This window comes from Gasterosteus aculeatus, chromosome 16, assembly GCF_964276395.1.
Source record: "Gasterosteus aculeatus chromosome 16, fGasAcu3.hap1.1, whole genome shotgun sequence".
Taxonomy (NCBI): domain Eukaryota; kingdom Metazoa; phylum Chordata; class Actinopteri; order Perciformes; family Gasterosteidae; genus Gasterosteus; species Gasterosteus aculeatus.
The window spans coordinates 9392555-9409527 of NC_135704.1; the positions used below are offsets into that span (position 1 = coordinate 9392555).

A 16973-nucleotide genomic window follows, 5' to 3' on the forward strand; every position below is an offset into this window, starting at 1 on the left:
AGCAGTCTCCCTAAACCTTAATGAATGATGGAAAGTTGTTTTTCTTCTTAAACACAATCATAAGCTGCAAATTATTTTCCTTTCATAAGCCGTTCTACTGAACTTGATTGCACGAGTGCTTTTGCATCCCTGCATATTCAAACTGCAATAACTATTGGCAGAGATGTAAGTCTGTGTCTGGTATTTCTACGCTGGGATTGGTATTATTGATTAGTTCATAATCCTTGTGTGTTGTGCATTAAAATAGTAGTTTGATGATTCATGGAACATTTCAAAGAAATGTTATTCTTTAATATTAATAGGATTGATAGATCCTGGCAAAACCCATAGTATGAAAATGACTGGCATTATTATTCCGATAATGTAATCACAGGACATGGAGAGGTGGTGCGGCCACTCTTGTCTCTTTAAGAACGATATATTTGGCTTATTCATTGCTTCTGTCTGAGCTCAAGTACTGTAGCCTCTATATTGTAAATGTCAATTGTCCCTTCTTGTCTATGAAGGTCCTGCATTAAACTGATATTTAAGCCTGTGGAACTACCGTGCGCGTGTCCTCACCCTGACTTATGGGCTCGGGGAAGAGACTGTCAGTTTTTTAATATCTGATCCTCATGCACATTTCTGTGTTTGTTTTACCTTATTTGGTCAGTAGTTTTCTTCTTGTCAGGCTGACATCCATTCGTTTCTCACATGTGATGAAATTATTCACAGTGTAATTGCCTCAATAAATTAATGACAACGGAAAACAAAGAATACAACCGTATACATGACGGGAAGTGGAAATAAAGTAAATTTGGTGCAGTCAATTTTATTGACGTACGGACCAGTAAATAAGCTTTTTTTTCAGGAATAGCATTCAAGAAAGGAGTTCTTCACCACAGTATATCAGGAGTGCATTGATACCATGAATGTGATGCAGTTCTGTCCCTCGCTGTTTAATCCATCCACCAACACGTTTCGTCCTCCTGCTACAAACACGCCAAGTGAGAGGAGGCCAGAGCAGTGCGTGACGAAGTCTAGAGAAAGCGTTTTTTTTTTTTTCTTAAGTTAACATAACCTTTCCTCCATTACAATATATATTTAATCACACTAATTCTACGGAAACATAGGTTCAAACTCTAAAACGATACCTGGAGTATTTACCTGGAGTATAAATGAATTCATGTGCATATGAACAGATGACGTGGTTGAGTAATGCAGTGCGTGTTCACAGTTTGTAGGCTCACCTGTACACTTACGCGTTTCTGAACCCAGCGTGTGAAATATACATTTGTATAAATGACTTTTGAATGGAAAAGGAACATTGTGACTTTTTCAACACTGCAATAAACTTACATTGAATTTAAGTGTCATTCCTTGTCCGAAAATATGATTTATAATACACCAAACTACGAGTGGATGTCTGGCCCCAGTTAGAAAAGATCAAACGCTGCATCCGGCTCTGATAGACCGCTGGATGAGCGGAGATGCTTGGAAAAAAAAAATAGAGAAGCACAGCACTTCATCTCTCCAAATCTTTGATGTCTAAGGCCTCAGGTATTTGATCAAAATTCAGTATCCAATTCCCGGTTTTAGATTTTCATATGCTTTGTTCATGCTCATGCCTGAAAATATGTGCCGCCGAGTGTCTGACCGATGTGTCTGGGCGTGCTTCCTGCCTGCACGTTACGCTGCTTTCTTTAGTATAAACAGAGAAAAAGTGCCATGACAACAATACCATACAAAAGAGTCCTAAACATCCTTAAGAAATACCCTTTTTCTACAAACACAAAAAGTGTTTGAGTGTCTAATTATGCTACCTTACAGTTACAAACCCATGGAATGTTTCTTTGTTCCTTAGCAACGACGCCTTGGCAAAATCGATTCAGGAAAAAATTGGTCCATCCTGTCGAGCGTGTAAACCGTTGCCCAGGATTCTTCAGGAAATGCTATGAGGCGGTTCAACAAAAACAACCAAAATCAAGAGCTGTTCACAACATCCAAACATGAGCCTTAAGATGCATGAACATTACACATTATCCCTGAAAGAACCCCACCAGGGCTCCTCTCAATGCCCAGATGCCCTCCAAGCATTCCTCAAACAGAGAAACACATGTTGTCTGTCAAAAGTTAAGTCTTAATGTGGATGTCCTCATGCCTGATGATTTTGTAGGTGACCCAATAGAAGACATTGAAGATGAGGAAAGCCAAAGGAAAGGCAGCCCTGGAGATGGTGTCTATCCTCTTAGCTCTGTCCACAAACTTCTTCCGTATGGTGTCGATGTCCTTGGGGGCCGACGGTTGAGGGTTCGCGGGAGGAGCAGCGTTTTTAACAGCTGAGCCGTCCTTCGTTGGCAGACATTTACTCACGTTGTAGCCAGCGAAATTAAAGCGGCCATCGCGGATTCCATCGTCCTGAAAAACATGCATTTGAGGACAGAATAAACAGAGTGTTTTAAAAGACTGGCTCAGTACTGCGCTTATCAATGTGAACCTTAACACTGATCCCAAAATAACACCTAAATAAATAACCCAATAACTAAGAATGGCGGCATAGTGAATTTAACTATCCATTGCCACCAATAGTCTGCTCTGGAAGGCTAACGTTAGCCAAAGCACTGCTGTTAGCAGATGTAAAGAAGATGTAAAGAAAAGGACAAAGGTCAACCTTGTGGCGGATAAGGCATCGCCAAATTATTCCGATAAATCATTTCGGAGTCAGGTTCGGAGTGCCAAATTTTGATCATATTGGTACACAGATGTGGAAATATTTCAAGGCGAAAGTAAAAGATTTGAAGTCCGACCTGTCGAGACGGACGCTGACCAAAGTCATCATGACATCTTGTGGCTACAATGATTTCCTGTACAAAGTCCCAGTCTGTGCAGCCAACTGATGCTACAGATACTTAATGTGAAAACAAGTTTGTAAACCAAACACCAAACACATAGTGACTTTGAAAGCCTACCCCTTGATTCCTCCTTTGTCTTCGCCTCAGGCGAAGGAACTCTTTCTGTTGCCTGGAGACAAAATTAACCCCAGCGTATTCTAGCAATGCAGCAAATACAAAGAGCAGACACACAGCCATCCAGATATCAATGGCTTTCACATAAGAGACCTGGAAGAGAAAACAGATTTCCTTTGTTAGATCCTCCAAGGTGACCGCATAAGCCAACAGTTCAAATATAGTGTGAATTCATGCTTTGACTTGAAATATTGGTGGATTTGTAAGGTCAAGCCAGTTTTGCAGGCTATTAATTATCCATTTATCTTGCTCATTATGTAAGCTAAGCAGTATTTGTAAATGTCTGTAATTATTGTTTGCTAACAAGTGAATCAGAGCTGCCAGTCAATGATTGCAAGGTCTTGAACAGCAGGAAATAAATAATTCCTTCATTACCAATAGAAAGAAAACGTATTATTATTATTGTTAATTTGTAACACTGGCACTATTTTTGATATGTTTCTTTTGAGAAATGGAGGATGAAGCTGACATTCTTTACTGCTCAGCAATGGCACCACCTAAAACCATGACAGCGGATTAGCATATGGAGAAAACAACTCGGATTTTTGATAGCGGTTAAGGCACATTAAGACATTGTTTTCTTGAATCTGAGTTCTCTCAGGCTTCTGTTTAAATATTTATCAGCTACGGGTGCCTTTTATGTGAGAATCTCTGACGTGGCCGAGGCCTTTGGTGCTGAAGTGCAGACGGCTGTGTGGAGAGTGATTGATCATCAAGATCCATCTCTCTTTGCCTGTAGTTCCCTTTACAAAATGTGGATGGCAAGTTACTCCCACAGACTATAAGTGCTGTCGGCAATGTACAGACTCTTCAGGTGGCAACATCTTCACAGCCTCGACTAAAACGTTGTGGCAGATTGCACAAACCAGGTCACAAAAGCCGCATACTTATGGTCCAATCATCCCTGAAATAAAATGTTTCTTAATATATTCTTAAAAAAGAGGTTGTATTGTGATTTTGCATGATTGAGACCTAGAGACTGTATTTCAACACAATCGTTTCTAGACCTGCAAAATCCAAAACGCACGTTCCATGAGACAACCGAGTGAGGCTCACCTTTGGAAGAGAAGCTCTGGAGCCGGAGCTCTGCGTGGTCATGGTCAGCACAGTGGTGATGCCCAGCGCCACTCTGGCTGGAGCAGCGTCCATATTGATCCAAAAAGACACCCACGAGAGGATGACAATGAGGAGGGAGGGGATGTACATCTGGATAAGGTAGTACCCCATCTGTCTCTCCAGATGGAATTTGACTTCTATGCAGGTGAATTTACCTGAAAGACAAAATCGTTTGAGCTTTCCCGGCCCAGATAAATGTTCGCGGTGTGAAATGCAGGCAAGGCACGTGTTTGTGCTTGTGTTTGTGCGCGCGCTGACCAGTGTTGTAGTGTTTGGTGCAGTATCCCAGCTCCTTCTCTTCCCTCATAATGAATTGAGGCAGCGTGAGCCCCTCTGACACCTGCACCGCGCCGTTCTCCAGCCACTCAAAGATCAAGTCGTTCATGGTGTAGCCGACTGGCGACGCAAAGGAATAGGTGAATGAATATCCGAATATGCGTGTGTAGAAAGCGCAGGGGACAAAAGTGAGGCAAAGGAAATGCTTACAACTTTCCAGTTGCATGGTACAAGTTTGGACATCCATGGGGAAGTTCTTCAGATCCATCGGGCAAGACAAGATGAGAGTCAACCTATGATGGGAGACAAAGTCCCACAACAAGACGCACAGAACACACCAATGAACACATTTGGTTTTTAAATTTCGAACTGCTGGAACATGAATTGAAAGAACATTTGCGTAGTTGTGAGCCTCTTTCATCACGTCGGATTCCCTTCAGCGGGTTCCTATCACACTTTCATTACTGCAACTTATTGTCTCTGTGATGCATCGTGGTTCACAGTCTGCTCACTCTGAGAGGGTGGCTAACCGCCTTCCATCCCTCCCGTTGACCCACTGCGTCTCCACACCTGAGCCTCTAAATGGACCAAAAAATGTATCTGATTGCGTTACTCCAGAAAGTGTAGACCGCTGGATGGCATTGAACTTGTATTTGAATGAAATAAAAACACGTCTTCTTATCTTGTACTGAGTTTTGCTCATGTTTGGGTCGATGGGCCTTTAACATGACATCCATTCCTGCCTTCAGGAAGTGTTTTTAAATTTGGGACAAAAATCCTTGTTGCCGAGAGCCTGACATAAAGAAGGATTACCATTTTTATATTTGCTTTGGATTCTCAGCTATTTCCCTGAGATTGATTTGCCCTATTGCAATCAGAATTGTTTCATAAAAAATGTATTTTACATACGAGGGACGTACTGAGTGAGCATGTGGGTGAGCTGTGCATCAGAGCTTTTGGTTCTGTGCATTCTGTATCTTTTATTCTCTCACAGCAGATTCTAACCTCAGCTACAGACCTACAATCCCAAATGGGTTAAGCTAGCGTTCTTATCTGGCAATTATTTTCATTATGAACTAATCTGTTGATTATTTTCTCAAATAATCCCTTGATCCTTATACCACCAAGAGGGAAAAATTCCTAAAGCCCACTTTGATTTTTTGTAAAATATGTGATTATGTCAGTCCATGATTAAGAAGAAAAAACGGAAAATATTCAGATTTGAATTTGTACTGTTTTAGTTTTGCTTTCTTTTTTTCTTTCGTTGTTTCTCAACCAATTATCTGATTATGAAAAATATGCAGATTCATTCTCTATTGATCACATACATGTAGTTCAGCTTTAGCGTAAAGCTGCGTCCTTAAGTCCTTATTTTGCTGTCGTTCGTAACAACACATTTAACACCTCACCTGATACTGTAGAGGACCGTCCCATCCTTGAAGATCCGCAGCAGCTTGTTGTCCGTGGTTACGTCGTGGAAGTTGGCCCCTTTCTCGTTGGCAAAGAAGAGGTCGGGCTTCCATATGGAGTCCAACATGGACGGGTCCAGGTCCAGGGAGGAATCTGGGTATTTACTATACGCCAGCCGAGGGTCATTCCACTTCTGCCGCAGGAAGATATTCACTCTGTAATCCTGCAGAGATGACAAGCAGCTTTGCATATTTTGTAATCCAGTGATTGGGGCTATGAGGAAGCAGCCATCGGTATCAGCTTTAAATATCATATATCCGTCTTCTGATGACAAAAGCAGAAACAGTGCAATATGACTATTCTAATATATGCAAAATATCATAGATGTAACGATAACGATAATAAGCATCTATACTAAATGTAAAACTGTTACATGATAAGTGCATTTACTCTCAAGTACAGTGGTTATCTGTGGGACTTGTACTTCACTTGAATACTTTCATTGAAGAATAATTCATATTCCTACATAACTTTCTCCACGGCTTTGTTTGATAGCTTTTATTTATAGATGAAAATATGGGCTAATATTAAAAATGTAATATATATATATATATATATAATATAATTTTAATAGGTTCTTTTTGCAAAAGTGTATAAAGCAGTTCTAGGCTATAAGGGGCAGGCTTTCAAAGTCTCCACTGTAGTCAACTTCAACATTTAGCTGCAAATACTTAATTCTTCATTTACATTGTCACATTCCCCAAATTTTAACGGTTTTGATGATACAAAATATCTAATAACACATGATAGATAATGAAACAGAAGAAATAAAAGATCAACATCATCCAGCAAAACTGTCTTTCATTGTAAATGTCATGGTTTGCCTAACTACCTATTAATGAAAGTTCCAAAAGGACCATTTAATAACAATTTTTACTAACAATATTTATGTGGGAGCCATTACCTAAGTGGCAAAAACTGCCAACAGTGCAGTTAGTATCAGTTACAAAGCTCACTTGCTCAGAGTAATTGATATGTCACGATGATGGGCGCCCTCATGGTGACTGACATTTCATCAGAATATTGGCGACTCCAAATATTTGTTTGCATGTCTAAAGCTGTGTAATTCCCCAGCAATCTTATGAGCTTCAGCTCCTACGCAAATTAACATCCTTCATTCACGTTCTAAGTAGTTATTATCACTCATTATGAATCCTTTGATCGGGATGAGTTTTGATGCGGCCTCGCAGCTCTTTATATTTTCACCCCTAAGCAGCTGGATGCTTTCACACATCACAGAGAGTAGATGAGCTCGTTTGGAAGCCTGAGCACCACCACCCACCATTATTGGCAGCACTTTAGGTGGTTGGGATTTATTGTATTATTTATTGAACACATAATAACACATGTACTGTATAAGGGGCATCATGGGAGGGGAAACCAATACTTCCCTGGACAGCCAGAGAACATATTTCACATCAATAATGTCTTTGTTCCCCAATGGAACGGCCAATGGACTATTTCTAATAGCAAAAATCCCGTTTTTTGGCACAGCACTGATAAAGGTTTTAAACAAGGTAGATTTGCCAAAGTAACCAGATGATTAAGTCTTTCTGGTCAGGACTTTAGAACACGTGCATGATGCTCAACTCACCATTGTAGTTTCTGCTATAGAACCAAAGCTGTTGATAAATATGTTGCAGGTAACATTAACTGGTGGACCTGCAGGGTGAGGGATAGACAACACATTGTGCAGAAATCAGCCAAAGTGCCAGAGGAACTCACCATAGTTGTTTCTGCGACAGAGCCGAAACTGTTGATGAAAATATTGCATGTAACATTTATGGGGGGACCTGTGAAACGGAATGACAGTGACATGAAAGGAAAAAGCCTTTAACCACATCATCAAGGACAACTACAGTCTGTTTGGAACATCAATTTGGGGACTTCTGGTTCACAAGCTGCTGTTTCACTGTTTGTGTCAACACGCATTACCCACAATCATCGTTTCGCTTTTTCCCCGTCGGATTTCCAGGTGTGAATAGTGACAGACTGCACTTGTGTTGTACCACACAATGTTATTGCCGTGCAGCTGTATCAAACTAAATATAATAATTAGCAATGGATTCAGACTGTGTCAATATGTTGCAATTGTCATGATTATTCAGTCAACACACTTGAACAAGTAACTAACCTGCACCTATTTGCTGCTTTCAAATTCCAAATATTCTTCTAATCTTCAATGATGTATATAAACAAAAACATAAATATTTCTAAATGTACTACATGTTTCATAATTAATCAATGAATAAAGACAGTAATATAGAGGTTATCCATCAATTTACTCACAGTAATCCCTTATTTGTAATATCAAATCAGAGCAGTACATTTTTTTTGTAATTAGTAGAGTCCTTCTTGTGGCGTCTAAACGGACATCTCTTTGCAAGGCTTGGCGGGATTAAAGTAAATCTCTTTCCCCCATCTAAGTGGAGTTATAAACCCTTCATAGTCTCCTTCCCCTGTGCTGTCTTCATCAATATTGCACAGGACTTGGTATTAATATTTGCCTGAGTTCGTCGTCAGGTAGCTACATTTAACAACAATAGCAGAAAAATAGAGCAGTACCTCCTCACAACAAAGTCAGCGAGGATATCTAGGTCAGCCTTCAGAAATACAGTTCAACACTCTCTTCAATGTATGACTGGCAGGTTTGCACCCGAAATCATCTGTTTATATTGCTGTTGGTTTAGGCTATAGCTTTTGTATTTCAGCAATGAAATGATCCATTTTATAACACAGAGAGAATACAAAAATAAACATTCAAATCAGCCTCAATGCCTTTTAGTCCACATGTTTTCATCCTCCCTCATTAGCTGGAAATAGTTGCTTTCACTTCATCCCTCCCCGGAAAATGCCAGCCGGTGTTAAACAGGCTGTCCTCCTCCCATCTCATGTCCATTTCAGCAATCTTGTCCACATCTTCCTTTTTTCCTCCCCAGACGGAGAGGAAATATCTGGGCCATGTGTTTTCTGAATCCCGCTCATCCAACCCCGTGCTATTCGCCGCCTTGGCTGCTGCAATCAACTCCCCGACCAACAAATCCCAGTCCGACTGACCCAGCCAGGATGGGGCCCGAGCCCCAGCGGGCCGACCCCTCTCTCCTCACTCAGCTCCGTTCCAGTGACAGATGCTGCGTCTGTCCGCAGCCTCGTGGCATCAACAACAGAGCAAGTCGGTAGCCTGCAGCCTCGCCGCGGGGGCATCAATCACCGCTCGGCCTGTCGTGGTGGCCTCCCCGCCTGCGACTGTGACTGTGATCTTTTTCCTTTCAAGTCCTTTTTTGGTTTGTAAATTATGACTTATTGGAGATTCTCTCCGACGTGATTTTATCAAACACAAACAAATGTGTGGTGTTGCAATAAAGTTGATGCTTTACTTTATGCCAAGAAAACAATGTTACTGTCAAATGAAGCTATTGATCAAACTTATCAGAGGACCGGCGGCGGAGTAAGCATCAGAAAACTGTCAATGGATCTCCAGACGTCAAAGTCTGTTGTGCTTAGTGGGACGTGGACTCTGCATGCATAAATACTCAATATCCATTGAACATTCTGTGTTTCTGTGGTTTTGAGACATTTTTAAGACATTGATATACCAACCTTTAAAATTCGGTCTTATTCGTGCATCATACCCAGACGTGCGACCCATCAGTGAGTCTAAAAAGTCGGATGGAGACATGTTGGAGGATGGTCTGGAACCGTGCTCCTTGGCATCCACAACTCTGGAACACACACGTAACCACACACAGAGAGAACCAGGAGTTAAACCTTATCTGTCGCCTCACAGCTGCCGGGGAGTGATGGGCAAGCACAGGGAAACTAGAAAATGCGTTTAAGAGAACACACATATCAGACAAATCTTCTGTGATTTTGACATTTTCAAATTTGGGCATTTTCTTTTTTTACAAGAAAGAGATTTTTGCACAGATCAAGATTATGCACAGATGCCACAGCGTTCTGTCATTTTATGTGAATGTATTTGACTCCATGGAGAACAAGTAATACTACAATGCATTCATTAATATATAAACGAAGTTAATGTACTAATGTACCAAAAAAAAACACTTGATCATATTACACATTTTACGTATGCATTAGAACCAAATAGCACCCATAAGAAATTCAAACAATTGAAAATGCAAAGAAACTTATTCTGTGCAGACAGATGTCACTGTGCGTTTTATTGTTTTCTATTTAATTAGACCGAATCATCTCATTATCCAAACTTAAGAAAGGGAAAAATAATTCAATCCATAAAGTAATAAACATTTGGTCAATTAATTACCTGAAGTGGTTTGTCTCCATGAAATACGTAAATAAAGCTGCCAAAACCTTAATAAAGGACCGATTCATTCCTGGTGGGTTTCCCATGTGCTCACTTTTTTATTTCTTCCATATGTTTACGTTGGTCAAACACATAATCCAAATAGGGGTGCCGCTTTCTTCCTGAACAAGTCGTTGGCGTTTAGGGGTTCTTGTGTCGAAGAAGAATAAAGGAGACATTCCTCAACGCAGCCACAATTCATAGTTTAGTTTCACGAAACTCTGACTCCCCAAAACAGATTTCTGGAAGCGCAGTGGACATCAGTCCGGTCGTCGGACGCCGAGAGGGTGAAACTCCAAAAACGCATCGCCCGGAACCGCCTTTTGCGTCGGTCCGAATCTAAGAGCCGCTGCCGAGAAGAAAGCCCCGCTGGCCCGGGTTGTTACTTATGAAGTGACATCTTTTCGCAGGTGGAGCGCCGTCCTCTGTTGAGGAATGGGAGGGGACCGCCTTTTCTCATTTCACCACATGGACACCTCTCGGCTCCATTACGCGCAAGCGCAAGGCTTAAAAGTGGTGGACGTGAGTTGGTTTTCAATGAGTCCAATATATAAAGAAGGTAATAATCAGAAACGCATGCAAAGGTTGTCTTATGTGTCTGTTACATAACGAAAGGTGTCGGTTTTATGTGCTCCGGATTTCAGGGCAGAGCGCGCAGCTGCGCATCACGGATCGACTCTTTCCCAGTGGTGTAATTAAGCACACGCAATTACATGGATTATTTCGTGGGAAGTCTAATCTAAATCTTTACACACAAAAAAGCGACTACAAACCTACACTTGTAACACGTAGAATAAATCAGGGATGCCAATCAGAAAAAAGATATTCATAATAATGTGTATTGGGTTACTCTGACATTCTCGGTGGCAACATTTTGACTCATGTGTCTTTTTTTTCGCTCCAATCCGTTTCTGTTTAGAGCAGACTACATCTTCACACAGATATGAAAAGTGTAAACAAACGACGCACAGGCGAAAAGCCGCTGGGAGAGTATTTGGTACCCTGGTTGCCCTGGAAACAGATTTCTGAGGCATCATTGGAAATTCTGAAAGGTTGGCTTCCCAGAGCAAGACAGAAGAGGGCTGACTGACAGAAAAACAGGCAGAGACGTACTACGGGTTGGCTGAAGCCCAAGGGTGGAGGAACCACGGTTTAGTAGGCCACCACGCAGATGTCATTATCCTACGGGCATGTTAACTTTAGGTATGAGGTTGCATGGGAAACCTGGTAGTGTGGGAATGTGAGTGGGATTTTAGGCGTCTTGGACCTCAGGCACGAGTGACTCATTCCGCATTAACACCCTGTGGAACAAACAGCTTAGTGAAAAAAAAGGTATTTTATTTACATCAAGGCAACGACATCACATCACACGCCCCAAAGTTCTGGCATTGTGCTTTTATGTGAAACGCCGATCTTGTCCTCCTTCTCTTTTAATGCTGAAGTCTAAATTAAAAGTGTCATGTTGTATCTCATGGTCGGGAATGTGTGGCTTCCTTTGGTCTGGGGATTTAACATGAGTGTGTCATTGGAAGTCTTTTGCAGCAGCGTGTTTGACTCCATAAATACTGAATGCCTTTTTATGAATTATTCACCTAGAGGCACATGTACTGCTTGTGTACATATTTTGTTTTTAACGACAAACGAAACAAACAGCGAGTATCATGATGACCAGCATCATCATTATGTGAATGATTCCAATGCCATTGTGCCTGATCTGAGGCCAAAATAACATCTACAAAATGTGATATTCCACAAAGTCCCTTTAATGAGGACAGATCCGACTATAGTTGAGGGCCAACAGTCTCTTGTTGTACTTGTCATTTATTTCCCATCTATGAGACAGCTACAGTTGGCTTGTCAGGGTAATGACAAGCAACTAGAGCTTCAGTTGGCCATTAGCTTCCACAAGGAAAGGCTTTGGGACCAGGTGGGTCACATAATTAGAGGAGAACAAGTCAAATCTACGTGTCATCGCGGGGACAAGGGAGATGTAGTGTGCCTTGCTGGGTGTGTATGTGCAAGGAGAGAATAAAGCAGAACAATTCTTTAGACGACACTATCTGTCCGTCTCATTTATCCAGCAGTTTCCTCACAGCCATTAAAACTACTGGCTCAAGACAGTGTCTTGAAGCTGCCCACACACCCGCCAGAGATTGGTTGCTGCCGCTCGTTATTCTGCAGGGAGTTAAGGGTTTTGCATCACCTGGTTTATTGTGTTGTCGAAAAGGATTTGCAGCCTAAAATGTTATATTATTACAACCTAAAATGATCATTTAAAAAAACGCTACAATATTGTTAACACGACTGACATTTTTCCATCTTTATTTATGTGCCTAATGTTACGGTATAAGTTTGAAGCGTTACCAACTGGGCGCTCCATGTTGTCTGGGTGTGTTGATGCCATTGATCCCCCTCTATAACTGACGACTTGTGGAGAGCTCACCTGAAAACAAAAAAAACACAGGCTTTAACACCCCGATGCTCATGTGCACCGTACTGTAAACGATTGAGAGCTGCACAGTATCAATTGCTCCATCGATCCCTTGTATCTTCATCCCACGTAATGACTTTTTCGCTCTATAACTCAACTCGCGAAGCTGATCCCAGGCCTACAGAGATACAGAAAAGCAACCTGGTGGTGGGAGCTATTTTGAACAGACGATGCAACATGCCGGAAGGCTTTAACGACAGGATTCTTTAAAGACGGGAAGGATTTGAGATGTCTCCAGTGCCACAAAACCCAATACACGTAATCTCTGTCATAGAAAAATGAAGCTATTTTGAGTCACACAAGCGAACGCTGAACGTGTTTAGATTACACACAAATCTTGGCAGCACCACAGGCACATGGAGGAATGTTTAAAATACTCTTTTTCAGAGTGAATCACTGAGGGGGGGCGGGGGGGCATCCTTATAGTGCCCCACAGGGATGCTGCCCCTGAGTTCATGCCATCCCTTCAGGGGCCAAGAGAGCGGCTCTGGTCCTCACTAAGACTCGTCTGTCAATCACAGCTTCCGTTGGTCGTCGGGAGCAACCTGTCAGCCGCGGAGCCTTTCTCCATCAGTGAGCACTGAAAAGCCGCTGATCCCCAGTCTAGACCCCCGCACGCGCTCGTCTCTGCACATATAAACAGCTGAATAAAATGCCGCCTTTGCTTTTCCACAGCATGCAGACGTCCTATGGAATGCTTAAGACCACGTTCGCTTTTGATGAGCAGTTGTTATTCAAGCGACGGCGAATCCGTCATGTCTTCACTGAGATCTGCATGTCAGGGGCGTCTCTTGTGGGTTCCAGTTCCTGTGCAGTCACCCGAACCTTAACCACAGAGCGCACATACAAATACGCTCCCCTGGCCAATGCCTGCTCCATGTTGACACTGGCTCGCAATTTATCTATTTCCAGCTTGCAGGCTCGTCTCGCTGAGAGTTTTTGCTCCAAACTGTTTCCGCTGGAGCTTTGCAGCTGTCAGAGTGAAGCTGCTTTATGATTTCTTTCTAGTTTTCTGTGTGCTTAGATGTATGTTGTGGGAGCAATTATACTTTAGGGGGAGAGAGACCAGCGGCTCTTTCAGACATTTATGGGGGAAGTAATCTGTTAGAGAGTCATGTTGAATATCGAACATGATCTCCAAAACCTGTTCGTAAAAATGTATACGAAATATTTGACATAGAAATTCGTAACAATACATACGAACTGGCGGTGGTTAACCACGCCCCTTGAGTGAACGTCTCTCCGCCATGTTGGATGTTTTTGAGGGGGTTAGGGTTAGTATTGCATTCTTACAATTTAACATTGATTTCTCGTTAAAAATGCAATCATAACACGTTTATTCTACATCGTTAGACTTCACAAAGTGTGTTTACGGGGTGCAGCTCCCCATTCACTTTGAATAGGGTGACGTCATCAGTTGCCAGTCCGTATTTATTTAGTATGTATCACTACAAATTTGTATCTTCAAGATTTTCGTATACATTTTTACGAACAGGTTTTGGAGATTAGGCTGTGAATATCAATGTTTGTTGGTATTCCACAAAAATGTGACAAATGTGAAACAGTGGCTGGCCGGGAATTCTGTCACATGTGTTCAGTCACAACATCTCACCACGTCTGTCAGAAAGAAACATGGGGTGTTATAACTGTTGTCATGTAGGGGGGTGCGTGCATCTGTACGTTAAAGGCTCAGCACAATACATGACATGCTGGCAAAAACATGGCTTCATAAATGTGATTAGCATGCAGCCTGTCAGATGGAAGAACACATTAAAGTTGACACATTGTCACACTCAAAATGAATCCAGCTCTATAGCGGCGAGCAGCAAACCGTACTATACTGTTTTTTGTCCCAATGACGCGTTTAAGTGTAAATACTACTTGGATGTAAAGCAATGTATTTGTACTCGTCAGCCACTTTCTCGGGAAATGAAGAGGCAACGGAACGCCGGAAGCCTAAAGAAACACTGTTTTCTATTATCAAGCATCAATGTCTTCCTCAATGGACACTTGTCACATAGCTGAAGCTACACACATCTTTTCCTACTCATCATGTTTGTTTGGCTATAAAGTGTCAGAAGATTTAACACATTCGCAGCTGTATCACAACTATATTGTGATATTATAGATATTATATGTTTGTATTGTATGTATTTCATTAAGAATTAAGAATCTGACTAGTTTTGTTTTGATATCTCAAAATATAAAAACCTAGCCACATGCTCTGAAAAAGTGAGGGGCAGCGTTTGACCACTAACACTCGAAATCTCGAGACATTTTGATGCACTCGTAATTTGGGGATACTGTTTGGTTCTGGTTGGTTAGTGGAGACCACCATGGCAAATATGGCAGCCTTTTCCTTAATTCATTTCTTTCACATGGCTCTCAACATTGGGATGCATCAGCTAATGGTGCTAACAGCCTTACCAAGGTTCGCTCTCCGTGTTTACCTGGTGGGAAACCGGGAAATGGGCGCTAGTCTTCCACAAGGACGCAGCTGGTTGGGACAGGGTTATCACTTGTTACACCCCCACGAGAGCAATATACAGTATTTGGCCAGTGAAGCATGCTCGCATGTGCCAACATGCAATGAGATTGATTTTTCGGCCGGCCCGTCTGCATTGACAGGAAGGAGGCCGGATTACAATAAACACAGAGCGGGGCTCATTCTCTGCTTTTACTCAACTAACGTGTACCGTAACTTTGCATATAACATTGTTTGCCACTGCAGCTTCACAAACAAATATAATCATCAATAATCATGCAAAAGAAAGCAGATATTCCGATCAACAGAATGAGATTTTAATTTCAGTTACATAATAATGTTTTTTCATTCCATTATTCACATTGAAAGGATTAAACAGGATATCATAACTTTACTAATACCCAACTTTTCTCCAGTGATGAAACAATCCTACTATCGACTTGATGAATGCAAAGGTGTTTGCCTCTTGGCTAATTTCCATAGCAAATAATTGAATGGCCAATTGCCACGGCAACTAATTGCAATAGCTAATTGCCATGGGAACTGTCTCCCGTATTTAAAACAGCTGATTGCCTTCTTCAAAATACATTTTACAGCATTCACAGAATAAAAATAAATACTTTGAAGATATACTTAAGTATTTAGAATTAGATACAATGTGTGGATTCTTTGAAAAATGAAAATTTACTTCAAATTGTCAATGATGTCCTTCACTTTCAAGTGAAAGCGTTGATGGAGAATATTCAGGAGGATGAAAGCAGGAGCGAGCTGTTGCAGCAGTAGAAACAGACAAAGAATCAGACTCAAAGAAGTATTTTCTTATGGCAGTAAAGGACATCTTTAGGTTTTCAGGTTTGGTTACTATGCCACCAAAAGCAATACTATTAGAAGAAAAATAATTACATTAATTAACCTATTCAATTCTATAATTATAATACCATTTAGACTTCCCACAGAGAACAGACTGCCACAAGGTCAATTTCAATTCTTTCATCAATTCAACATATTCAGCCAGTAAGACCTATGAAGAGCGGTTGGTAGGGAGAAAAAGACACATACAGAGAAAATATGGGGAAAATAAAGATATTTTAAATTCAGCATTTCCCTCGAAACATAATATTTTTTAAATTTGTTTAACATTGAACTGAACTGTATAAAAAACATGTGCAATGGCTGAAATAAATTCCAATTTCACTTATTACAATGCCAATCATTGTCAATGTCTGTCACATCTTTGCACTGCTTCCACTAGTCTGGCACCGTTATCACTTTGGAACCATTTTTAGAACACTGTGTGGCAGTAAACACAGTTTCCATGGAAACATCACCAAGACACACATTGATAAGCGGATTGGAGCAGCTGTATTTCTCTGATGACGAATGAAACCTCAAAAGCTGAGAGGGTTTCAGCTGGTGAACACAATTAAATACGGCCAATATATTCCACATAAGCAGAGGAATCTGTTTGATTTCTCATCATGAGGCAGATAACAAATTACTCTTATCTGGTTTGGCCATAAGCACACTCTGGCTCTGCAACCAGCCAGCCAGCGGATCTGCTTGTGTGTCTGTGCAGCCACAAATGGGCAACAATTTCCAATTAGATTTTACCGTACAAATGGATGTATTGATCTGGTGCAGATGCTCTCATAAAGCTGGAAAGAAACAATCAGGCACGGTTTGATTTAGGATCAGTCGATGGTCTCCGGAGTGACAAGAAAAATGGAAAGGACACATTATCTAAGCAGTCACAACTTTAAACAAGCAATTGAAATACGTTTCTAACATTTATGTCGCTAACATTGT

The 16973-nt window shown here is 41.3% G+C and overlaps 1 protein-coding gene across 3 annotated transcripts; it reads right to left on the minus strand.

Moving 5' to 3' along the window:
* Positions 1–791: 791 nt before the first annotated feature.
* Positions 792–10628, minus strand: glra2 (glycine receptor, alpha 2). Of its 3 annotated transcripts, none has more exons than XM_040201152.2 (9): positions 10153–10628; positions 9468–9589; positions 7462–7529; positions 5807–6030; positions 4608–4690; positions 4380–4517; positions 4062–4276; positions 2949–3098; positions 792–2397 (listed from the first exon to the last, which is right to left on the minus strand). In XM_040201152.2, exons 1-9 carry the CDS (start codon positions 10236–10238, stop codon positions 2113–2115), a joined length of 1371 nt encoding a protein of 456 aa, XP_040057086.1. In that variant the 5' UTR covers positions 10239–10628; the 3' UTR covers positions 792–2112. The 3 variants fall into 3 exon arrangements, with proteins under 3 accessions (XP_040057086.1, XP_077946508.1, XP_040057085.1); XM_078090382.1 differs by lacking the exon at positions 7462–7529 and adding an exon at positions 7593–7620 and having other exon boundaries at positions 10153–10586; XM_040201151.2 differs by lacking the exon at positions 7462–7529 and adding an exon at positions 7593–7660 and having other exon boundaries at positions 10153–10551.
* Between the last annotated feature and the right edge of the window lie 6345 nt (positions 10629–16973).